At 47.7% G+C, this 26,107-nt stretch overlaps 1 protein-coding gene across 6 annotated transcripts in view; it reads left to right on the top strand.

Annotated features, from left to right (window-relative positions):
- Positions 1 to 26,107, top strand: part of Katnip (katanin interacting protein) — a 172,329-nt gene that overhangs the window by 105,229 nt on the left and 40,993 nt on the right. For 5 of the 6 annotated variants that reach the window (XM_048460577.3, XM_048460573.3, XM_085693049.2 and 2 more), the window contains 6 exons: positions 5,281 to 5,450; positions 6,246 to 6,311; positions 7,474 to 7,580; positions 9,808 to 9,910; positions 13,177 to 13,392; positions 19,809 to 19,946. In XM_048460577.3, the coding sequence (XP_048316534.3) occupies positions 5,281 to 5,450; positions 6,246 to 6,311; positions 7,474 to 7,580; positions 9,808 to 9,910; positions 13,177 to 13,392; positions 19,809 to 19,946 (800 nt within the window). The remainder of the gene's footprint in view (positions 1 to 5,280; positions 5,451 to 6,245; positions 6,312 to 7,473; positions 7,581 to 9,807; positions 9,911 to 13,176; positions 13,393 to 19,808; positions 19,947 to 26,107) is intronic. The other variant, XM_085693048.2, reaches the window with a different exon arrangement.

Genomic DNA, 26,107 nt, shown 5'->3' with positions numbered 1-26,107 from the left:
TTGGCTTCATTGCATGGCTCCTTTTAAGGTGGGACATCATGGCCGAAAGGGTGTAGTGGAGCAGAGCTGCTGACCTCATGGTGACTAGGAACCAGACACAGTGGTTTATTCATGTAATCCTCTGGGAGGCTGAGGAATGTGACGAGTTCTGGGTCAGCTTGTGTTGTATAGTGAGACCTTGTCTCAGCGAACAAACAAATCAAGGTAGGGCTCAAAAATGAGGTATGCCTTTCAAAGGCTCTCCCTAGTGACCTACTTCTCCACCTTCCTGAGAGTGAAGTTTATTCACATTTTTCATAGATGCCTGGGAGGATGGCTCAGCAAGTAAAGAAGTCTGCTAAGTCTGACAACCTGAATTCAATCTCTAGAACCCATATGGTAGAAGGAGAGAACCAAATTGTCCTCTGATCTCTACAGTATACCTGCGTGTGTACGCACACACACACACGCGCACACACACACATGCATGTCCACACACACATAAGTCATTCAATCAATATGTAAATAAGCAAAATAAAGAAAAATATAAAATGAAATTTGTTAGAATATGTTAATGTATTAATGGTCTGACCTCTGGGAATGCCCTCACAAACATCAGAGGTGTGCTCTACCCTTCTGGGAGCTTCTCAGTGCAGTTCCATCCACAGCCAAGGTCAATAGCACACTGGCTATCCTGGATACCAGCCCGGGGGAGCTGCACATTTTGGGACCTGGGAACGCAGGGCTACTGAGGAAGGCAGGTGTCACTACTGTTCTCACCATGCTATAACTGAGCATTATTTAGCTGATCTAGGGTGTAATGCATAATGGTCATCTTGGGGTAGCAAGACTTTCCATCTCCATTTCCATCACCATTTCTGTGGCAGGAATCTTCAAGCTCTCTTCAAGCTCTGTGGAAATGTCTGGTCAACTGCTATGGACTAAATTCCCCTACTGTGCTATGAAACATTAGAGCCAAGCCCTGTGTCTTACTGTACCTCATCTTTATTACCCAGGCTCTTCATATCTTCTCTGTATTCTCTTGTCCTCTGCCAACCTCTGGGGAGCTTTTTACTCAGTTCTATGTTGCTATGTAGTTTAGTCTCTGCCAATGGATGAGAACATGTGGTATTTCTTGCAGTGCCTGGCTTATGTCATTTAACATAGCATCCTCCAGTTTCATCCATGGTACTGCAGATGATAGGAACACAACCTCTTTACTGCAGAATAATACTCCACCCATATGCATATACCATATAAAAAAGATTAATCTGTCAGAAACACCTTGGTTGACTTAACTTTCTCCAGCTGTACTGCAATAAACATGGATACTCAGGTAATTAGTATTCTCTTGTAATAAGGAGGAGCAGGCCGCGTCCCACCATCTGGCTAGCTTAGCCCCGAAATAATTACGCAGAAACTGTATTCATTTAAACACTGCCTAGCCCATTAGCTCTAGCCTCTTACTGGCTAACTCTCACATCTTGATTAACCCATTTCTGTTAATGTGTATTACCACTTGACTGTGGCTTACTGGCATGAGTCTAACCAGCGTCCGTCTTGGGCAGGAGAAGCATGGCGTCTGCCACAATTCCCTTCTTCCCAGCATTCTGTTGTCTACTCTGCCCACCTAAGGGCTGCCCTATCAAAAGGCCAAGACAGTCTCTTTATTCAACCAATGAAAGCAACACACAAAGAGAAGGACTTCTTATACCATTCTCTCTCTCTCTCTCTTTCTCTCTCTCTCTCTCTCTCTCTCTCTCTCTCTCTCTCTCACACACACACACACACACACACAACCATTCTAACTCATGTCCATAGCACACAGCAGTTTTGATTTGCATTTGCTTGGTGTTTTAAGTATGGTTATCATATACTTGTTAGCCCTTTGATTATTCTTTTTTAAAGTAGGTTTTGCATGTTCTTTTTTTAAATATAAGGTTTGTCTTTTATTACTTTTAATTCTGTGTAAGTATGTTTACATGAGTTCAGGTACCTACAAAGGCTCTGGCCTGGATCTAAAGTTACCATTGGCTGTGAGTCACCTGATTTAGTTGCTGGGAATTGAACTCACATCCTCTGGATGAGCAGTACATGGTTTTAATCACTGAGCCATTTCTCAAGCCCTGTCAATTCTTTTTGTAAAATTTTATTGATTTTTATGGAGTTCTACATTTTTGTCTGCTCCCCTCCCTGCATCTCCCCTCCCCTCCCTCTCCCAAGGTCCCCATGCTCCCAATTTACTAAGGAGATCTTGTCTTTTTCTACTTCCCATGTAGATTAGATCTATGTATGTCTCTCAGGGTCCTCATTGTTGTCTAGGTTCTCTGGGATTGTGAATTGTAGGCTGGCTTTCTTTGCTTTACATTTAAAAACCACCTATGAGTGAGTGCATGTGATAATTGTCTTTCTGTGTTTGGGTTACCTCACTCAAAATGATGTTTCCTAGCTCAGTCCATTTGCCTGCAAAATTCAAGATGTTGTTATTTTTTTCTGCTGTGCAGTACTCCATTGTGTAAATGGACCACATTTTCCTTATCCATTCTTCGGTCAAGGGGCATTTAGGTTGTTTCCAGGTTCTGGCTATGACAAACAATGCTGCTATGAACATAGCTGAGCACATATCCTTGTGGCATGATTGATCATCCTTTGGATATATACCCAAAAGTGATATTACTGGGTCTTGAGGAAGGTTGTTTCCTAATTTTCTGAATAATCGCCATGCTGACATTCAAAGGGGCTGTACCAGCTTGCACTTCCACCAGCAATGCAGAAGTGTTCTCTTTACCCCACAACCTCTCCAACATAAGTTGTCGTCAGTGTTTTTGATCTTTGCCATTCTTACATGTGTAAGATGGAATCTCAGAGTTGTTTTGATTTGCATTTCTCTGATGACTAAGGATGTTGAACATTTTCTTATGTGTCTTTCAGCCATTTTAGATTCCTCTGTTGAGAATTCTCTGTTTAGGTCTGTACTCCATTTTTTTATTGGATTATTTGTTCTTTTGATGACCAATTTCTTGAGTTCTTTATATATTTTGGAGATCAGACCTCTGTCTGATATGGGGTTGGTGAAGATCTTTTCCCATTCTGTAGGCTGTCGTTTTGTCTTGTCGACCCTGTCAGTTCTTTTGAGTAGCATTTATTCAGGTCTTCTTCCATTTGTTTCCCACATCAACCATCTAAGCTGTGCACCTTCATATCTAGTTTATGCACTCTTTTTTTGTTTGTTTGTTTGTTTTGTGCTTTTGTTTTTTGAGGCAGGGTTTCTCTGTAGCTTTGGTGCCTGTCCTGGAATTAGCTCTTGTAGACTAGACTGACCTCAAACTCACAGAGATTCACCCACCTCTGCCTCCCGAGCGCTGGGATTAAAGGTGTGCACCACCACCTCCCAGCTCGAAGTTTTTGTCCATTTTTTTAAAAAAGATTTGTTTTTATTTATATGTGTCTGTCACTGTCTGTCTGTCTGTGCATGTGTTCCTGTGTCCATGGAGGCCAGAAGAGAGTGTCAGTTCTCTTGGAGCTTGAGTTTCAGAAGGTTACAAGGTGCCTACTGTGGGTCCTGGGAACTGAACTCGGGTCCTCTGGAAGAACAGCGGTCACTCTTAGCTACTGAGCCACCTCTCCAGTCCCAAGTCCAATTTTGATCACTTTAATTAGTGTTTTACTTATTTTTGTATGTGTGTGTATATATGTATGTGGGTGCATGATTTTGTATGTGTACACATTGCACATGTGTACGCATGCTTGTGGAAGCCAGGATACAACATTGGTTGACATATTATTCATTATGCCCTGTTTTGAGTCAGGGTTTCTCACTGACCTGCGACTTTCCAAGTATGGTAGGTAGGCTGGCTAGCCAGCAAGCCTAGGCATCCTCAAGTGCCCACCTCCCCAGCACTGGGTTTGCAGTCTTTTACCACCTTATCATTTTTCATATGGACTCCAGGAATGGAACTTGGGTCCTTGTGCTTAATTTACATGGCAAGCACTTAACTGATGGAGCCATGAATTTAAAGGATTTTTTTTTTTGGTTTGGTTATTTTGTTGTTGTTGTTTTGTTTTTGCTAAGGTTTTTTTGTGTGTGATGGGAATGATAATGACTCAGAAGATTGCTTTGGTCAGTGTGGACATTTTACCAATATGAGTTCTTCCAGCCGTGAGAATCCTGTGCTGCTCTCATTTAGATGCAGTATTCTGACAAGAGCATGGCAGGAGAGTTGAGGGTCCAGGTAGGAGCTAATCAGAACCTGTTAGCAAAGTGCAGGGAGTAGAAGGGTACTTTTTCTCAGCAAACTTGTACCAGGACACACAGACACAGCTGCCCTGGTGTCCAAGAGGGCTGCTTTCTCTCCTCTTTGCCAGTCATCAGAACAGTGACTGGCACAGCCTTTGTTGTCTAGAGGTAACTTACAGTGTGTAGAGGGTGTGGGGGTTATGCACAAACTCTATACCTTTTATGTAAGAGACCCGAGCCTTCTAGAATCGCAGTACGTGTGGTCTTCTGGAATTAATCCCCTATAGATAAGGGAGCCTGGGGGGTGACTCTGTCTTTGTTTATTCCTTAAACTATTGATAATAAGTTATAGATAACTTTCCTCTTTGCACTCAACGCCGCAGCATGGATTCCCCAAGCACAAGCATGTCAGTTGTATAATACCACTGTCCACTCATGAACTTTGGAGTATTTAGTATTAGTGTAAAACTGTTATCTAAGCCACAGCTATATTCAGATTTCTTTCCTTGCCACAATTACAGTCCATCCCCACACCCCCGCCGCCACTTTCTATGTCTTTGTACATGTGTGTATGCCCTTGCAGGTGATGTGGCAGCCAGAGGTTAACATTGGTGTCTTCCTCCATGGCATCTCCACCTTAGATTTTGAAGCACGGTCTCTCACTGAACCTGGAACTTACCATTTCAGCCAGACCAGCAAGCTATCAAGCCTATTAGAATCCTTGTTTCCATCCCTATAATTGGGGAATAGCTGTGCATGACTTTGCCCAACTTTTTACACGGCTGTTCAGGTGTGTGTGTGTGTGTGTGTGTGTGTGTGTGTGTGTGTGTGTGTTTCACTGACTTTAGTCCTGAGGTTTGCATTGCAGCTATTTACTGTGCCTGCCTGGGTACCTTTAGTCTGGAACAGGTCTCCAGGCTTTCATCATCCCTCCCCTCAAGACCTTGACGTTTTTAAAGGGGCTGGCCAGTTCTTTTACAGGGTGTCCCTCAGTAGGATCTATTGAATTTCGAGCTGTTTTCTGAGAACACAAGCTGAAGAACATCTGTGTTTTCTTTCTGCAGGACCTGGTAGCCGGAAAGACAGACCTTTGTCAGCAACTCGCAAAGCATCTGCGTCTGAGGACCGAGAGGAGGATGCCTCAGCTGTGCTGAAAGCCATCCAGGTGGAAAATGCAGCTTTGCAACAGGTATTCCTCAGCCAAGAGCCCGAGCTACCTGCCACTCCGCAGCAGGTACTAGCACCTGTGGGGTGGAGGGCGCAGGAGGGATGGGGGCTCCCCAGGACAGGCGAGGTTTGAGCAGCAGCCCTCTCTGGCCGCAGACTCTGCACTGCACCTGTTTATGGACAGCTGCTCTCCATCTGCCCAGGGTCCCACTTCAGCCACCACCTTGCAGCTGCTGGGTTATTTCTGTCAGCCAAGCACTAACCTGTGGATCATTGGTCTTTTACCTACAATTCTGGAATGGCTTAGGTCTATGCTACAAGATGCCAGGCCAGTCTGTGGCTGAATAGGCAGCAAGCTGTGGCTCTCCTGAAGCTGGTCCCAGAATATAAGCCACAGAGTCTCTATTGTTTCCCTGGCCTACTTTCCTCACTCATGTCACCGCCCAGACCTCCAGTAACAAATTAGAAGGTCAGTGGTGGGGTAGAGCTGGGACCTGGGGAAGCTGAGGCCATAGGTACTCCTCAGCATATTGCACAGACTCTGGTTCTACTGCTGAGGTCATGGTAACCCAACAACAGGCAGGTCTCTGCCTGGATTATAGATGTAGCCAACTGGGGTCACATCTTTGCAAGGTCAGCTCGGCTGCCAGACCACATTCTTGTCCATGCTGCTCTGTGCTCTCTGGAGGTGGTTCTTCCGGTTGTTGAACAGAGGCTGGGGTGAATCTTCCCAGAGGTTGCCTTTTGTCCAGTCTGTTGAAGAAATGTGGATTGGGGCCCTTTTTCTCTGCCCTCCCTGTATGGGAGCAATGCACAGTAATGGCTTCATCTCTACTTATGTCGTCTGATGCTGTCTTTGCAGGATAACGAGGAACCACCAACAAAATCATGGTCTAGTCTGCTGAAGGCTAAGGAGGACAGCCCAGAGGTCAGTGTATAGTTGATTTCAACCAAGCTGGACATGCTTGTCCACCCCCACCGCACAAACACATTGCCATGATGGTCCCCAGTCATTTCCCTTCCAAAGCCCTAGGAGTTCCTCTCTGCAACCTGAACGCTGGCCTTCTACCCATTTCACAGCTGTGAAGTTCGGGCTTGAGTAGCTTGGCCAAATTTGCAAATTGAAGCTGGAGTCCAGCCAGGCCTACGTCTAGCTTCCTCTTTCCATTTCTGTTTCTCAATGGGATAACACCAAAATAGACCTTAGTATTGAGAATAAAGTTCTGTCTATCTGTCCAGACCAGTCAGGCATCTCATAAAGCACCCAGGAAATGTCTTCATCAAGTTCAGATGCTCCAAGTATTCTGAATACAGAGATGGCTCAGACAGTATACCCATGGTGGCAAGGAGCTTATAGGTCTATCAATGGAGCCAATAGACATATGGGGACAGAGTGCCTGGGAGTGAGCCATGCTTGATCTGACAGAGGTCTCTGGTCACTGCCTGGAAGGTGAGCTGGGAACAGCTGGAGGTGTCCATGAGCTGGCTACATTAAGGAACAGAAAGAAGCCCAGTGTTGTGGGGTGGGTGATATGCAAAAGGGTGGCAGCACGCCAGAGTCCCCAAATGAGTTTCTCTCCTAATTACCTTTGTCCTACTATGTAGCAGTCATCTTGGGTAGTATCCCATCAGTATTTCTGACTGCCCTTGATCCAGGGTTCTGGAGAAGTCTGATCCCCTGACCCCAACAAACTTCTAACTATGACATTCACCTGCAGACAGGCATCACATCCCATTCCATTTTAGATGGTACAGGAGAAGGAAGGGAACAGACAAGCACACATGCATCTGTGTGGGCTCCAGTCTCTTAGGAGGAAACTGAGCCCAGGTGATTTGAGCGATGACTGGCTAGGTGACAGAAGTGTTCAGTTACTCATCAAAGGATTATTATTCCCTGGTCAGAATAATCTGGGAATGCATAAGGTATTCTAAGTTGACCCTCCCCAGGCTGGCGCTGTCACCTTTGTGCCCCCATATCTACCAGGTGGGACCGGAGACCTGGAAAGCCCATGCCTTTGACCACTGTCCTCTTCTGTGTCAGGCTGCAGGGTTCCACTGAATATTTGTCTAATCAACTTTTCTGCCCTCAGCTGCTCGCTGTCACCCCAGTGACCACCAATCCTGAGCTGTGCAGGGCAGCAGGGGGAGCCAATGCCTGCAGCCAAGCCATGGACAGAACGGGCCCTTTGGGAAGCAGGTACTCTCCAAGGCAGCTGCAGAACCCAATGCAGTACAGCCAGAATGGTCTCATTAACCCTGGCTGCTTTTTCTTCTTCCTCCTCTTCCTCTTCCTCTTCCTCTTCCTCTTCCTCTTCCTCTTCCTCCTCCTCCTCCTCCTCCTCTTCCTCCTCCTCCTCTTCTTCTTCTTCTTCTTTTCTTCTTCTTCTTCTTCTTCTTCTTCTTCTTCTTCTTCTTCTTCTTCTTCTTCTTCTTCTTCTTCTTCTTCTTCTTCTTCTTTTTAAAGATTTATTTATTTATTATGTGTACCGTGTTCTGCCCGCATGTATGCCTGTAGGCCAGAAGAGGGCACCAGATCTCATAACAGATGGTTGTGAGGCACCATATAGTTGCTGAACTCAGGACCTCTGGAAGAGCAGTCAGTGCTCTTAACCACTGAGCCTTCTCCACTCCCCAACCCTGGCTTTTTTTGTTGTTGTTGTTGCGATAGGCATTTTTGCTTAGCTTTGACTATAATACTTAGCAGAAACAATGAAGAGTTTAATTGGTGCACTCAGAAGTATCAGTCCATCGGTGAGGAGGTTGTGGCAGGGAAGAGAAGTTCCTGTAATAACAGCCAAGAAGCAGAGACAATAACAGGAAGTAACCAGGCAAGCTAACAACCCAGGGATATTCCCCCAGTGAACCTGCCTCTCACTTTTTATCACCTACCAATAATACCATCATATCAGAAATTCCTCAGTGGAAAAACCTTCTATTGGGTCAGAGCCCTTGGGATCTCATCCTGTCTATACATGCCTGAGACCGAAGCCTTGAGTTTGCCTCTCTGTTTCTCAGCTATTCCCAATCCTGTTCAGTAATGATGAAGACCTGCTGTCCCGTATTCCAGAGCATTTGACTAGGGACTTTAGAGTTGCCCCCTCCCCTTGTTCTCCATCCCCAGAGCATAGCACTGATATGCTTTCTTTCATGTGAGTGCTTTTGGCTTGTTCATTTTGTTCTGCACCTGAACTGGCTTAATCTGCCTCCGGGTTTCACTGAAGCACTCTACATAGCTTGGGAGAGAGCCCACCCCCAAACTAACTTGTTGCAAAGATACCTCAAAGCACCAGCCTTGGAGACTCCTTTTGTTTGTCAAAGTATGTTTGGTGCAGATTCTGTTCCTTAGCATGTAGCATAGGTCCTGGAAATGGCAAGTGTTATTAGCACAATAGACTCACCTCTGATCTTCAGGGAAAATTGATTCCCAAAGAAACAGACCAGCTGTAGCCTGCAGTGTCATGCCATCTTGGTGTACAGAGATACTCCCAGGGCCATTATGCAGGAATGTGCACATTGCAGACTGTATAAAGTGTCTGGCTCAGGAGCAGGAAGGGACCGCAGTGAAGCCTGAATGTTGATCACCAAGTGCCATGACCTGAGGTAGCATTAGGCCAAGAAGTGGACAAGGGTATGGAAACTCTGTTGCACAAAGCGGGAGGTGCTAGCCAAGCCACATGCCCTGCAAGTCTTAGTCCATCCCCTCTATCCCCTCGGGGAGCTCCTGTTCATACTGTGCTGAAAGACTGAATGGCTCAAGGCACAGCTATCCATTCTTGCATGTTTGCAAACCCCAGATGGAAATCGCTCCACTTCACCGCGGCCATAAATCAGACTCTCTCAGTTTCCACCGCAGGACTGGTTTGCTGACAGCTCTGCAGCAGGCAGCACTAGCCCAAGGCTGCCTTCTTCATCCCTGGATTCCTGTGTGCTTTAGGGCTCTGCACATGTGGGGTGCATGCCATCTACAGCAAAGGGAACGGGTGGGTCTCTAAGCCTGGGGTTGGCAATTTTGGTAAAGGGCCTTCTGGGAAATCTTACAGGCTTGGCAGCTGGGGTTTTTGTTATTTGTTGTTAGTTTTAACAGTGCTTAAAACACATAAAAGCCACTCTTAGCTGCCAGGTTATACAAAACAGGCCGTGGGCTTGGCGGCCCTTTTTAAGGCTGACTCCTTGGCCTGTCTGTGAACAAGTTCTTAGTCAGCTGGGGAGGTCAGCTGGCTTCTCTACCTGGGCTCTGATTTCATTACTAATTGTCCCGCTGTTTACAAAAGGAGAGGGAACCCATATATGCCCTTGAGCTCTGTGTAGGGTGCAGCCAAGCTTCTCAAGTGGGTGCTAAAGGTTCTGTGGTCCCTTTCATGGGGTTGTCCTCTTGTGTGTATTCTTTGTTATTGCCTCTTTGCTGAAACAAAATCCCATTTCAGACAACAGCATAAGCTTCTGGGAGTCCTACAGACCACGGAAAGTGACACTGCCCATCTCAGCCGGGTGGCTGTGCCAACAGAGAAGCCTGTACTAGATCCAGAGGTGAGAGCCAATACTCGTGGAGGCGGTCTGTTATACCAGTGTTGTCCTGACAGCTGAGGGGAAGGCCTCTTGGAGCAGTTAGTTCTGGTTGTTGGGGGTGACTCTGATGATGGTCAGCTCATCATCTTTCTGCTGAGTTATACACATGATGGAGCAATAGCGGCAAAAGAAGAAAGGTATAGGCCAGAAGTTCCTGGAAAGAAAGCCTAAATAGCCCTTAAACCACAGGAAAATAGCCAGGGTTGCCCATAGTCAAGAACTGAAAATTAAGCTTAGTGGGTGTGGTGACAGTGTCTGTAATCGGTAGGCTGAGGCAGGAGGATTTTGAGTTGGAGGCCAACCTGGACTATATAACAGACAAACAGAAGGAGAGAAAATATAAAACATAAACCGTTAGGGCTAGAGACAGAACTCTGAAGGTGACGGCACTTGTCACTAAGCCTGGTGACCCAAGTTTGATGCCAAAACACACATGACAGAAGAGACCTGACCCCTGAAAGTTGAGCTATTCTCTGACTTACATCTGACTCACATGTGCCACACACACACACACACACACACACACACACACACACACACACACACTAAATAAGTAAATGTAATTATATAAGTTAGCTGCAGAGTTTGGTAGTAACCTTCCAGGGCTGTGAGATTTTAGTGGCTGTGATCAGGACAGCAGGTTGTTCTGTGGAGCCAGTCTTCCAAGACTCCATAAGTGGTGAAGATGTGCCACTCAGTGCCTGACACGGGATAGGAGGAACCCATAAACACCAGTTTCAAAGTCCATCTTTGAGAAAAACCAGAGCTCCTGCCCTGTCCCCACACCCAGCATGGAACAGCTGGGAGACAGAAAATCCAGGACAATGTGACTTACACAGCAAAGAGAAACAAATTACAGACCCTTTGTATTGAAAACACTGAGGGTGGCCTGGTGGCTACTGTATCCTGCAGCTAGCTAAGTCTCTCCATTTGGTCTCCATGGAGTCAGTGCTCCATCCCAGTGCTGGCCCCACCTCTGCTCTTTCCTGGGGTCCCTAACAGTTGCAGAAGCTTCTCACACTGCCTATGAGCATTCCTGCACTAGCCTGAACTTAGTCAACAAACCCTTCCTTCCAGGTGGATCAGGGGACAGTACACACTGATTGCTTGAGAAGGGCCAGTCCACTGTACCATAACCTTATGACAGGGGAAGATTAAGTAGTAGGTGGCTAAGCTAGAGGACACCAAGGGGTCTCAGTGAGAGGGGCAGTGAGCACTAGGGACCAGTGCCTTTCCAGTCAGTACTCCCTCAGCCTGTGTGTCCAGCTGGGATACTGACAAGTGCTGACACTTCTCAGTTCATACTGTGGCCTCTGCGTTCATATCTCCATTCAACAATCATGTGTTTAAGATTGCATTGGGCAGGACGTCCCCAGTCCTTGGAAGACAGGTTTCCTCCTATCCAACTTCCTCCCTCCCACCAGCAAACTTACCTGGTCCCAGCATGCATCGGACTCAGAAGCCTGCCAACCCAAGAGTCAGGCAGACCACTCCTATGAATCTGGGACTCAGGCCCAGGGCAGCGAAGGACCTGGCCAGGGCCAACATTTTAGAGAAGGACAAGGGGACTCTGCATTCTTACAGTTCCAAGCTGTAATCCAAGCTGGTGCTGTGCTCCTGCCAGGAGCTCCAAGCTGACCTATCCTCACACTGCCACCACCGCCATCTCCATCTCCATTCTCATCTGTTGCAGTCAGCTTGTCCAAACCCATGCTGGGAGCGCTCACATGTCTCACTGGCTATTAATTAAAAAAAATAAGTGGGGAACAGTTGCTGTTCATTTACTCGGCTCCCTGCTCACAGAACCGTTGCAGATACTGATGCTAATTAACAGAGGGCACGTGCACACAGGGAAATGCACCATTTCATGAGTGTCTGATCCGTGGTGACCAGCACTGCAGTTGGGCCCCGAGGGCCTCTAGGACGCCATGGCACAGAGTTGCTGTTTATTGATGGCATTCACACTGTTCACACCAGACCAGACAGTTCCCAGGAAGGAGGGAAGCTTGAGAATCAGTGAAGGAGAGCCAGGGAACCGAGCTATTTCACCCTGATCATACATGGGTGTTGTGGGAGGGGGGTGAGGATGTGTGTTTGTGTGGGGGGAAGTCTTGCTTAACCTCCAGATTAGGACCTTCCCATAGATGGTGGCATCCTGCTTTCCCCGCCAGGCTGGGAATGTCAAATGACTGGCCAAGACAGAGATTTTGGTCCATGCCGTCAGGTTACACTCAGTGCATACTCTGGCAGTCTAAACAGCAGACTGGTCTTTTTCATAGCTGCAAAGACGGCAGTCCAAGGTCAGGTGCAGCTGGTGGATTTCTCCTTGACTTACAAGCGCTAGCTTCCACACTGGGCTCACAGGCCAGGTCTTTCGCCCTGTGTGTACCTGGTGTTAATCCCTGTGGCTCCAGATTTCCTCCTTTTCTAAGGCCTCCAGGCAGATGAGAAGGTGGCCCTCCCCAGCGGCCTCATTTGATTTAATCACCTCTTAAAGGCTCTGACTGCAAACAGTCACATCCCGGGAGGACGGGTTTAGGGGACTCCAGCCCAGCCCAGGCCACCTGCTGTCTTTAGACCTACAGCTCCTGGGCCATGAACACTGCCGCGGGGCGAGAAGTGTGTGTTCAGGCAGAATCCAGGCTTTTACAGTGGCTTTCATCTGAAGGCCTTCAGTGTGCTATTTAGTAGGTGCTGGGGGTACAGTTGCTGTATAGATCTATATCTATTTTTATGTGCTAGAGCTAGAACTCGGGGTCTTATGCAGGCTGGGCAAGTGCTTTACCACTGAGCCACGCTCAACCAAATCCCTGTGTTTTAGTTATTACTTTAAAGTTTTTATGTTTTATTACTAATATTATTAGTGTGTGTGTGCGCGCGCGCGCGTGCACACACACGTGAGCCAGAGAGTGTGTGTAGGTTAGAAAACAGCTTGCAGAGTCAGTTCTCCCTTCCACCATGGGTTCTGAGGGTCAAATTTGGGGTGTCAAATTTGGCAGCAAGTACCTTTATCCACTGAGCCATCTTTCCAGGTCGCTCCCTATGTTTTAGGCACATTACACACAGGAGCCCTTGCTCGCCTTGTAATCGCTGCAATGGTCAGGTGCTATGATTAGCTGCAGATGACTGCGGCACCATGGGGCCGAATGCTGTATGAAAGCCTGGGGGGCTGAAACAATGGCAGCACTAAGTTCAGACTTGCTGCCCTTTGTTATTTTTCTCTTCAGGGGAAGTGGAGAGCGAGAGCAGATGAGATTGAAGATGCTATCTATGTGACCATGGAAATTCTGTCTAACTGGGGCAATGCATCATGGGTGGGTCTGACAGAAGTCCAGTTCTTTGACCTGAACGACATAAAGCTGTATGTCTCGCCTCATGATGTGGACATCCGGAACGCAGTGCTGCCAGGCAAGCTGGGCTGCCTTGTCAACAGGGACCTAGTGGTAAGTGAAGGGGCCTGGGCTTGGTGTGTGTTCTCTGTCCACAGTGAGCATGCAGTCTCAGGTTGGGGAAGCATGCTGTCATCAACCCTAGTCATTCTCTGCAGCCAAGTGAGAAGATGCCTGTGGAGATGATACCCTCTGTGTGACCACTAAACATGGACCACTAGGGGCCACTGAGGCCATTACTGTCATTTTGTAGATGGAAAAAGTAAGACTTAGAGATGGGCATACATAGGGCCAAGGTCACACAGAGGAAAGTAGTGGGACCAAGTTCATGACCTACAGCCTGACCTACACACTGTCTCCACACCACCTTAGGGTGCTGCTTCTTGAGGCCATGTGTCCACACCCAACAGGCACTGAATATTTTTTAAATATAAATAGTTAATAGAGTTTAGTTTTATAAGCAATTGTATTTTCCCTTGTTACCATCTTTTTGCTGATTTTTATGGTTTTTTTTTTGTTTTTTTTTTTTTTTTTTTGAGACAGGCTTTTACCACTCACCTCACCCCAGAGCCTAGAATAACACAGTCCTCCTCCCTCTGGTTTCTTGGTTCTGGTGCTATAGGTACATGCCTCCATACATTGCTTCATGTTCAAGTTAGCTGCACTGAGCAGAAGAGCCAGCCACATGGCTTTCCTGTGCTGTACCTGGCACCGTTCTGATTGCCTTGGAAGAGCCTACAGAACCAAGAGAAGAGCAGGGGACAGGCAGGAATCAGGTGCTCCTCTGTGTCTGCCACATCCCTGGATGATGCGCTGCACTGTGCTGGCTGGTCGTTTGTCAACATGAGCTTGGGTTATCTGGAAAGAGAAATAAAAGCTCAATTGAGAAAAATGCCTCCATCAGATTGGCAGCTCTGTAGGCAAATCTGTGCAGCATCTTCTTGATCAATGGTTAATGTGGCAGGCCTGGATCCTCACCTGGGCAAGTAGTCCTAGGCTGTATAAGAAAGCATGCTAAAGAGGCCGTGAAACATACTGGTAAGCAGCATTACCTCCATGGTCTCTGTTCCAATTCCTGCCTCAAAGTTTCTGTGGTGAGTTCCTGCTCTGGCTTTCCATAAAGATGGACTGTGATCAGGACTTGTAAGCCAAATACACCCTATCTCCCCCGAGTTAGGTTTGGTCATTGTTGTATCATAGCAACAGAAACCTAACTAGGCCATCCACCCAAAATTAATATTGTTCTTTAAAGTACCGAAAATCAAACCAGCAGAGCATCCATGAACAATAGAAAACATCGCTGGCTCCCCAGGGATAATTCTGACAGTGGCTGTGCCTCTCTGCTTCTTGGGGCTTGCTAATGGGTGGCTTTATAGGTTTGGTTTTCCTTGGGAGCAGGGACTGAAGTTGGGACACAATGCAGCTGTGTCACCCTGGAATGCTAGATAGACCTCAGCATGCTCATGCGGACGGGTGGACCCCCTTATTTCCCCCATAGTCTATCTGCCAGGACCAGGCAGCTAGAACACCCTGTCTCATACTCATTCACCTGCACTGGCTTGTACGGACCACAGACTGATATTTTGTCTCACTTGACCTTCATGTGAACCTTGCCCGAACTGTCCTCATTTCACCAAGGAGCAAACCAGACCTCAGGGGTTTGAGGGACCTGACCTTACCACACAGTAGTAGCTATTAGAGTACCACTGACAGCCAAGCAGAGAAATACCTTTGAAAAGAGTGGATTTGTAAGGAGAAGTTGCTTCATTATAGGGAATTGGGGTATGCTGATAGATTTGATCCCGGCCATCTGCATTTGGATTGCAGCCCAGGTATCCCTTTCTCCTCATGGCTTCCTTGCCCACAGTGTGGAGAGCCCTGTCCCCTCCTGTCTAACCACTGTTGTGTCATTGTTACTCTCCTCGGAGCCTGTCTCGCTAGAATAAACACTCCTGTACCTGGCAGGCGTTTGTCTTTCTTGGTCTCACCACACCCCAGCATCTAAACCCATGTGCTGCATAGGTTTTAAACTTCTCCCTTGGAGACATTAGAGACCCTCAGAAGCTGTGAAAATGACACAGAAGAAATCAATGGCGCCAAAGCTGGTTCTCTGAAATCTTTCGATTTTAACAAAATCGAAAGCCTTAAGTTAGACTAATAAAGCAGAAAGCAAGATTTCAGTGACTATAAGGGGAATGAAAGGGATAGCACTACTGACCTTACAGAAATAAGGATTATAAGACTGTATGCCAACAAATAAGATAATCTACATGAACTGTATAAATGCCAAAGAGAACAAATTACCAAAACTGACTCAAGACGAAATGAAAAATCTAAACAAACCAATCCCAAGAAAAGAAAGAAACTGAACTGATTATCAAAAACCCTACAAGAGAAGCCTGGGGTGAGATGGTGCCACTGGTGAATCCTCGCAAATATTTAAAGAATGAGCCTTTGACAGTTCCTTCAATCTCATGGAATGTAGAAGAGGAAGGACTGGGTCCCAGTGGACTTCTAAGGCCGTATTGCTGAAACAAAGCAAAACATCGGAACACAAAACTGTGTACCAGTACACAAGACATACTTTTTGAAACCTCAAATGAAGGCACTGTGGGACCCTCTCTTACCTCCTGGGATGACCAGAAGAACTGACAAGTCCTGCTGAAGGCCAATAGACCAGCCACCCTGGGAAACAGCATACAGTTCTTCAGAAAGTTCCACCCTTGGCTGTACAACCAAGAAATGTGCTCATCAAAAACAACAACAAAACGTAATGAAAACTCAACAGAAGATGGAGACAACCCGAAAACACAGACCGATGGGCAAATAATGAAAAGGTGGTGTAGCCATACAATGGACTGATTCCCAACCATGGAAAGGAATGAAGTGCTGGTACAGGCTGCACCATGATGGATGAACCTTGAAAGCTAAGTATGAGAAGGCCACATAGTGGATGACTCCGTTTCTAGGAAATAGAGTCCAAGCAAATACAGATACAGGAGCAGGCCAGTCATGGGAGTGGGTGACCAGGGGTGTAGAGCTCCTTCAGTGGGAGTGAAGCGTGCTGGGCAAGGATGCTGGTACTGCTGTAGCCTGTGAATAGGCTGGGAAATCATGGACTACACACTTGAGAATGGTGAGTTTTGTAATGTAGGAGTTATATCTCAAAGCAAAAAGGATACACAGAGATGCCCTGTATTGTTGTCCATTTCCCTCCAAATATAAGAGAAACTGTCACTGTACTCGTTGACAGTTCTCATATAGTGGTGTGTGTATGTGTCTGTGTCTGTGTCTGTGTGTGTCTATGCCATTTGTCATGCGCTACTTTATGGAATTACCTGCACATGAAGATACAGCACAACTTCATCTCCCACACCTGTCCCTAGCACCTGGAGCCACTTGTCCGTTCTCGTGTCTAGACTCTTTGTTGTTTCAAGAATGCTGTAAAGGGATTAGTAATCCAGCTCAGTGGCAGATAGTTTGTCTAGCATGTGTGAGGCCCTGAATTTAATCCCCAGCACCAACAAACAAACACTGAAAAGCTATCCAAAATGGCATGTAACACATTACAATCTGAACACATTTGGAGGTTAACTGGTTCCCAAGCAGAGTGCCTTCAACATCCTTCCAAAATGTTGGGTATTTTGTTATTAGTAGCCCATTCCTTTGAAAAATACTAGTTTATTAACATGGCTTTAGTTCTAAGGCAGCTGACATTTCTCTGCCTGTGCTTGGATCTGTGTTTAATCAATGCTAGGACAGAAAAGCACCTTTGGGCTTTGTAGTCACTACATAGGTTTTCTGGGCCTCCATGTGTTCATCCCAAGTTGGAGAGGGGTATTGAAGCCCCTAGAAGCAGACTTCAGCCCATGCTGGTGTGGGGGTCAGAGTGTCCTGTGGTTAAACTCTTCCTGAGATATGTCCACACTGGCCCCCTGTTTTCCTGGTGGCCTTTTACTCCAGGTTCCCGCAGGGATGGCTGGCTGACTCATGTCTCCTTCGTGAGCAGTCTGCCGCCCCTCTCTGCCTAGGTCTCTAACACTGTGTGCCACTTGCCCAGGGCCTTTTGCCTCAGGGTCTGCTACTAGAAGACTGTGAGTTGAAGTAGAGCATGTCCATGCTCCATTTGGTCCATAAATGCTTACGATAATCGCTGAGACCAAACCCTCACTCCATCCCATGGACTGTGGGCATCCCAAGGCAGACCAGAGGCCAAGCTGCACCTTGGTCTTCTATCCACAAGGAGGCCCAGAGGTCCACTTGCCCTAAGGTTCCAAAGCGCCCAACATGGTACCATAGCAGCAGCAGGAAGTGCCATGATCCTTGCCCTGACCTTTTCTTTCTGCCTGTGTTGTGGGGAGGGTGCTACAGCTACTCTGCTTGCTGGGCCTGGTGCTGGGGTGTATCCAGGATGTGTCGGTCAGTCCCTGGTTTCCCACCAGGTCCTCACACAGACCCTGTCTGAAAGGAAACACCAGAGGGCCTGGCCACTAATGAGCCCATGAGTTATCCTCAGGTTAATGCACTCGGGTTTCAAATGACACAGTGCCCCTTAGTTCTCTTGCCATTACTCCCACTGATAGAAATGAGAAGGGAAATCAATTCCTGTCCCCTCTCCACCAGTGTCAGGCCACCACAGAGGGAGGGGTGAACTTACCCTCGGGATTTTGAGATGAACTCTCTCGACCCGACACAACTGCTAGGAAGACAGAATTCTAGCACAGCCAAGGTGCTTTCAGAGTAGAACTCCTGAACCCATATTCCTAGCGAAGACTGCTGAAAGCACCCACTGTCGTCAGAAGTCAAGCCCCAGCTGTTCTTGCAGCTGGAGCCAGGTTTCAGAACCCCAGCATCACCAGCCTGCCTCCCCTGCTGCAGGCAATAGGCACATTCTTGGTGACAAGAGTTGTTAAGATACTCTCAGATACCAGGTGATACTTGTTTAGAGTAAAATATATTCCAAAGCCAAGATAGCTAGCTGTGTGGCCAGGTAGGACCGAGGAGGAATGCAAGGGTGGGGCAGACTGTAGTGATTAATCGGGACTGAGATAGGAAGAATGGCAGCCTAGCTCCAGGCAGTACCGGGCTCCAAGCCTGACTTGTGGAACCCTAAGTGCCAAGCATTCTAAGTAGGTGGAGAATCCAGATACCAGGCTCTGAGGGGTAAACCGCCCCATTTTTTCTGGAAATGAGTTAGTGCTTTCCGACATCTGAAGCAAACAGATGACTTAATTATATGCAAGGTGGTCTCTTCTGTAAAGCTGCAGCCCTAGCATATATGCTGGGAGACCAGTGTCTCTTAGTCACTAGGTCAGTCCTGAGCCAAGGAGATGTACCCAATGCTGGGATTCAGGAGTAGGTAAGACTAGGGTTTCCTCTTACAGAGCATGCTGAACTTCTGTGACAGGACACAGAGGCAGTCCGCACTCACCTTTGGTACCACAGGAAGACAAAGCTGCCCGGAGGAGAGGCAGGGTAACGGGAGGATAGGAATAAGGAATTGTTAAACTTCCCAGGATGAAAAGGGCAGGAAGCATGGTGGGGACAGATGCCTACCTGCATCCAGGCAGTGCCCAGCTAACTGCCAGTGGTGTGTACTTAGGAACAACGCTGGCTTAAGTTTTTTCTTCTGTTTTAATTACATTCTTTGTGTGTGTGTATCAGAGACATGATTCTTTTTAAGAGTTGGTTCTCTCCATCCACCTTGTGGGTCCCAGGAAACAGGCTCAGGTTGTTACCGTGCCAACAAGTGTTTTTACCAACCAAGCCCTCTCGCTAGCCCAGCTGCAGCTTTTGTTCCCGTAGAATGCAGAACTGCCACAGGAGGTGACTGGAGCAGAAAGTCCCCTGGTTGGCTTTACCCATCTGCCACCAAAGCCCTCCCTCGGGAAATGGTACTGGTGAGACACAGATTCCAGCTAGGACCTGTCTCTGCTGCCCTATGTCTTCAAGGGCAGTCTTGGCAACACCCTGACTGCCTCCTGCCTCACGGAGGAATACAAGCAGAAGCCCCTGTGCTCCATGCTATGGCCCTGTTCCAGCACATGGCTCTGAAATTTCTTTTTCTCCTCCATTCTCAAATTTGAAAAATTCCACAGGGTTTGACAAAAGAAAATCAGAGGCTCTGCCTGCCAGGTTAATCAAACAGTGCCAGCAGAGGTTCTCTCTAGGCCTCCTGGCATCCCTCCCCACCCCCAGTGCCCTCCTCAAAGCCCATTAAGCTGATTAAAATAAAGCCCACTGCATTTTGAGTTCCATCTGGCTGGCAGCTTTTTTGCAGGGACAGGGCTATTGGCGCTATGAAGCGCAACTGGAGGGGGTGAGAGCAGAGGGCAGTACTCAGGATGGAGATGAGGTGGCCCCGCCCAGCCCTTGCTTGTCTGCTGGTTTTAATTAGCCAGAGTCACTGGCCTTTTGCCCTAGAGACAGACAGAAATGTGCCTTACATTTCCCATCTTTTGGCCTTTCAGAGCAAGAAGGACCCCCCAGTGTGGACCTGCCCCTTCCACCCACCACTTCAGCTCTATTTTATTATCCATAACATGCGACAGCTTCGTGACTTCGGTCTGGCCAAGATCAAGGTTCGGAATTACTGGACAGCAGATGGGGTAAGTGGCAGGCCTGGCGTCCTCACAGCTCACTCGGTGGTGCAGACACTTAGCAGTGTGCCAGTGGCCTGGTTCCTGAGTTTATGAGTCCAACAGGAGCCTCCATGAGAGCCACGAGGAGCAGAACTTACAGCTCCTGAGGTTTAGGAAATGGCAGTGGTAACGCTATCTATCAAGTCTGTCTGAGAAGAGCCTATGTACTCAGCCTCCAGCCTCTCCATCCATCTAGCCACTGCAGCTAGGTGCTAATCTGCAGGGACCGAGCTTGGAGAATTGCTAGGAAGCAGACCCTTTTCTGTTGTTGTTGTTGTTGTTTGTTTGTTTTTTTGTTTTTGTTTTTTTAAAGATGGTCTCTCTATGTAGCCCTGGCTGTCCTAAAACTCTATAGACCAGACTGGCCTCAGACTCATAGAGATCCACCTGCCTCTGCCTCCTGAGTTCTGGACTAAAGCCATGTACCACCATGCATGACAGAAAGTGGATTCTTATTTGGTAGTTTGGTAGGTGTGACAGTAATTCTGTGTGCCAGACCAGGCCCTCGGGGGGTATAGAGCTAGCTCTACATGGCTAACTTTCACTGTGACTATGAGCCCATCTGGTTCCCAAGTCCTTGCTCTGTCCCTTACACTGTCCTCCTGTCCTCATCCTTCCTTCTCTAGCCTGGTTTTCATGAGTTGACTTGCTTCAGTTCCTCACCCATATGGGCACACCAGGCGCTATCAATCTCTTGATATGTTCTGAGGAGACTAATGTACAGGCACCAACTGCCCTGGAGGCTACCTTGCTGAGATGCTGACAGACAAGATGTAGACAAATCATGCAGTGTGCTGACGCCCTGAGCAAGGTGAAGCAGGCATGGTGTATCTCACGTGGTGGTGCCAGTGAACCCCCACAGGCACAGAGTAAGTGAGAAAGGGCAGGGGTACTGGCATTCAGCCTTATTTCCCTCTGCAGTACACGTGGGATCAAGAATGGCCATGCCTCATGTAAGCCATGAGGGACAATAACACAGGAGATGGTGAGTGGGAGCTGACCCCAGCCTCCATCTAGCTAGACAGACACTAGGGAGCTGTGGGGTCTGTGGCTAGAGGGAAGGCACAGCTGTGAATGGCCTCCATGAAGGAGACCCATGCCATGTTGGCACTTCTAACCATTCCCCTGAGCTTGGGAACTGGTGTGGGAATGGTTTTGTTTGTCCCTTCATTTATTTGCTTGTTTACTTAGTGAGACAGGGCCTTCTTATATAATCCAGGATGGCCTAGAATTTAGCTGTAGCCAAATCTGTCCTTGAACTCTTAATCCTCCTGCCTTAGCCCCCCAGTCTGTCTCCAGCAGCCTCTAGGGAGAGCTGTCATACTTTTTGCTGCTTCAAACCCTTTGACCCAGAGGATCAAAGTCAAGCTGCTGGTGTGATGTCTGAGCTTCCTAATGCTCTTGTGCAGTCTCTGCCTCCCCTCACTCATGCCAGCCTCCTGAGCCCTGGCTGCTGTGGCCACACCCGTGTCCCTGCCCACCTCCCCATCTCGCTTAGCTCCAGATGCTTGTCCTGCAGTTTCCTCAGGCGATGCTTTCCCTAGGGATTTCCCTATCCTCCTCAATAGGCTTTGGGCTCCAAGGCAGTAGGGCCAGAGGTCTCTGCCACTCATCTCAGAAGGAGATGAACAGGCCATAGATGAGTGAGTGAAATCCTTGGGTGAGCTCACATTCCTGTCCTCCATGATCAGCTCCGCTGACCTTTCTTATACCCAGGTGAGAGGACTCCAAGGGTGAGAGAGTTGAAGCAAAGCTCCCCTTCAGAAGAGCCCTTAACACCTTCTCCCTCTCTTCTGCTTCCTCCTTTCTTCCCATCCCCCACCCTTGTTCTTCTCTCCTCTAGTTCTTCCCACAGCCAGCACCCTATAAGGTCACAATCCCTCTGGCTCTATTCATGGGCCCTACTACAACTCCCCTTAGTTTCTGCCTTTTGAGGTCTCTCCCTCTCTTTCTTAGTAAATTTCTAAAGTTTAAATTTGAGAAGAACAAATATCTGGAATGGACCTTGACTTGTGAGTTTCTTCCCGCCTTGGCCATCTCTTAAGTGCTCAGAATACCCATCCCTGCTTCAGGATCTCAGGTTTGCTGGCGCTTCCCTGCAAGTGTTCCCCATAGCTTGTTCTAGAATGGAAATAAGATGCTGCGGCCTGCCTAAGCCAGTGCCCCGTGGCTCAGCATGGTCACTAAGCATGAATCTTGGGCACATTTTACACACTGGACTCTAACGCTGAGGAACTGTGTGCCTCGGCCAGGACAGGCCCTCATTTACCTGCGCTCGCCATCCTGGGACATGCAGAATAGAGAAAGGGCTCAGGGCCCTCTGAGTCAGGGGTGTGTCGGAGGCTGGCTGTGGGTGGGGAAGTGGGGAGCACGGAGGGCACTACAGAAACTGCTTACATGACACGCAGCCATCTGCTGTCAGAACTTACCGGGGGCAGAAAAACACAAACAAATGCAGCTGTGGCTTGGTCGATTTTATATTCTCCCGAGAACTCTACTGCTGTGTTTCGGAGGAGATAAAATGAGAGTTTATAGGGAGTATAAGTTGGTCCACAGACACAGCTTGTTAATGCGGTGTTTTGTGTATGGGAGTCTGAGCGAGGAAAGTTAAGTGGGAGAGCAAGGCGTACTTGGATAGAGAAACATCCTAGAGAAACAGGCTTCACTCTGATTGAAATGTGCTGCCTGCTTCATCCTCAGAGTAACAGTTCCAGGCTTCTTTCCCTCAGTAGGTTGCACTGAGTGTGAGCTACCCTGAGAAGAGGGACTTGGAGGCCACCCTTCACAGCACACAGAGGAGGGCACAGCCATGCCTGCTGTGGCAGCTGTCATTTGCCAACTACTGCAGGAGTCAGGCCTGTGAGAGGCATGCATGTGTGGGAATGAGTAACTGAATGTGGGAAGTAGCTTACCTGGCCTCCAACCATCTTATGGTTGGTGACATTACTCCCTGACTTGATGTTGAAGAAGCTGAGTCTGGAAGAGTAGGACCCCACACAACAGATGGACAGGGGTCTCTTTGGTCAGCTGATTGGAAGTGGGTGTCTGGAGTGCTACCCTGAGGACATCATCAGGGTTCACTGGGATTGATTGGCAATGTCTGCTTGGGGCAGAAGGATAATAGGATAACATGTCTGCTACATCTTTTTATGTTTGTACACATGAAAGACTTACCCAGCTGGAAGGTACAAAGGATTGGGCTGGCTGGGGAGCATGAGAGCCACATGGGTTTCCTTAACAAAGTGACAGTCATGGCAGCAAGGGAACCGGTAGTCTCTATAATAGATGATTGTCTGTCTTGCTGTGGTTTGGAAATAGGCTTCATCTGTTAGGAAGCCATTAGGATACTTCCTGGGGTGCTTTGAATCTGGAAAGTCACCTGTAGGTACATGCCCTGAATGCCCATTTCCCAGTGTGGGGGATAAGTGTTAGTGACTTGTGAACAAGAGAGACCTGGCTGAAGGAAGTAGGTCACTAGGGGCAGAACCTTGAAGATTAACCCAGCCGTAACTCAGACCCTGTAAACATTTCAGCTTAGATGGAAAGGGATCCTGGTAGTCAGGAGCTAAGGAATACCAAGGTCACAATAAGTGTAGCAGCTTCAGCCCTGTTCTAGGGAAAAGCTTCCCCGACATAACAGCTCTGCCCTGGCAGGAGTGGACTTCCCCAGCGAAGTTGTTACAGCTCAGCTCTGGAGCTCCAGAGTGGAACAACTCTGCTTTGCTAAGGGAAGGCTCCCCCAGCCAAAGTGTTACAGCCCCACTCTTCTCCATCTATGGCTTCCCCGTAAAGTTGTTACAGTTGTTACAGTTGGCTCCAATGCCCTAGAGTGTAACAACTCAGCTCTGCTAGGGGAAGGTTTCCCTAGCAAAAGTGTTACAGCTCTGCTCTGCCCAGGCTCGGTCTCTGCCCAGTGAAAAAGGTCTTCTTCACCCAAACCTCATTCAAGAGATTTATTGGGAGGGAAGAACCAGGAGAGTGGCTGCCTCAGTTGGGGTGGAAGAAGAGCAGCTGCAAACTGAGCAGTGCAGGGCTTATATAGGGCTTCTTAGGAGCAGAGTTTTCCCAGGGAGACGATTTTCAGGGTGGAATTGGTCAGATTTCAGTCTCTTGAGCTCAGATTGGCTAGATCTCATGCTCAGAGATTGGTTGGTTATTTGCTTAGTTGGTCAGGGGCAAATTTGGCTCTACTTTCAGGGCCATGGATATTTCTTTCACTGACTCTGTTTCTAGGGCCAAAGTGTGTTTCTTTGGCTCTGGTTTTAAAGTCAGGGTATATTTCTTTTGTACTGGGTTCAGTGCTAAAGTATTTCTTTCACTGACTCAGATCTCAGACCCAGGGTGTGTTTCTTTCACTGGCTCTGGTTTTAGGACCAGGGTGTGTTTCTTTGGCTGGCCCCTTTTCCTTACAGACCCTGCTTCACTCTACCATGTTTTCCTCACAACAGTGAGCTAAGCCCTCTGAACCTGTGAGCAAAATAAACATTTCTTTTCAGAAGTCATTTCTGTCAGGTATTTTGTCACAGCCATGAGAAAAGCAATGCACTGCCCATGGAAGGGGTTTTGTTAGTTCTCATGGCCCTGTGCTGGCTCTCAGGATGGGGCTGCTATAAAGAGGACAAGCTCTCTGAGCTCTTTGGCTTTATGTTCTTCATGTGATTTCCCACACATTCCTACTGTGTTGCTATTGGTTTTGATGCCTCCCCCAAAGCTGAGCTGGATGCCCATACCTTGCCCTTGAACCCCCAGAACTGTGAGTTAAATAAACCTCTTTTCTTGATAAAATTATACAGCTTTAGGTATTTTTGGTATCATAACAGAAAACAGGCAAATATACCATCCAAAAATGGGCTATCCACTGACTCCCTGTGTACCATCTTTTTTTTAAAAATAACAATCTTGAGTTATCTGTGCTTTCCTTGTTAACGGGTACGCTGTCACTACCCTCACCCTTAATGTCAAATGCAGGAGTCACCTCCAGTCTACACATCACTGGTAGTGAAATGTGGCCAGTGGGCCTGAGAAACTGCATTTCAAAGTTAGTTTAAATTCCATTGTAAATAGTCATGTGCAAGGTGGTGACTGTACAGTGGGCTGCACAGCCCTGGTGCTCAGACTACAGGGAGCAAATAGACATGGCTCTCTATAGTGTGCATAGCTCTGTTTCTTTCGGAGGGAAAAGGAGGGTCACACAAGGATATAAGTGAGTCTGGGATTTCGGGCAATGCCCAGTGATTTGAAGACAATGAACTAGGGAAATGTCTTGGCTACTGTTTGATTGCTATGACTGAGCCATGGTCAACACAATTTATAAAAGGAAGTATTTCATAGGGTTTATGGTTTCAGACAGATTCCAAGATGGCAGAGCAAAGGCATGGAGGCAGGTATCTGAGAATTCATATCTTTGAGCCACAGCCAGGAGACAGACTGGAAATGACTCCAGTCTTTCAAAACCTCAAAACTTGCCTCCAGTGATGCACCTCCTCCAACAAGAATGCACCTCCTAGTCCTTTCCAAACAGTTTCACTAGCTGAGAACTAAGCTAGTTCAAACATGTGAGCCCATGAGGGCCATTCTCATTCAAACTACCACAGGAAGTGAGGGAGAGGAGGAGTCACGGGAAGAATGTTCCTGATAGGGGCATAGCAAGAGCCAAGGCCCTAAGGGTAGGAACATGCTTAGCAACTCTCAAGACTGAAGTCACATGAGCAAGCCTGGGGACACAGAAGTTCAAGAGGAAGCCCTAAAGGGGGCAGAGACAGATTGTGTGGCCCTGAGTGCTTGGGCCTTATTTGCTAAGAGAAGAGGAGCAGTCAGAGCAAGAGCCCCTGGTATATTCTGCCCACCAGGGGGCAATCTACAAAGACTTAGTCTGGTGATGCTAATCTTCAGACCCACGAGATTAATGTCATAAATGTTCCTTGTATGCACATAGATGCTCATATGAGTCCTGGGCATCCTACCTCCATGCAGATACCAGCCTTAGAATCACTGGAATGTTCTGAACAAGAGGCAGTCTGACCAAGGGATCTAAAAGGCCATCATGGATACTATCTGAGGGATGCTGAGGGCAGGGGGACCCAGGTAAGCTAGGGAAAGCATGACTTGGGCACGGGCAGCCATGCTTG

This window comes from Myodes glareolus, chromosome 7 (genome assembly GCF_982192425.1).
Source record: "Myodes glareolus chromosome 7, mMyoGla1.1, whole genome shotgun sequence".
NCBI lineage: Eukaryota > Metazoa > Chordata > Mammalia > Rodentia > Cricetidae > Myodes > Myodes glareolus.
The sequence above is the reverse complement of the archived record's forward strand: the minus strand, read 5'-3'. Positions and strand labels throughout refer to the sequence as shown.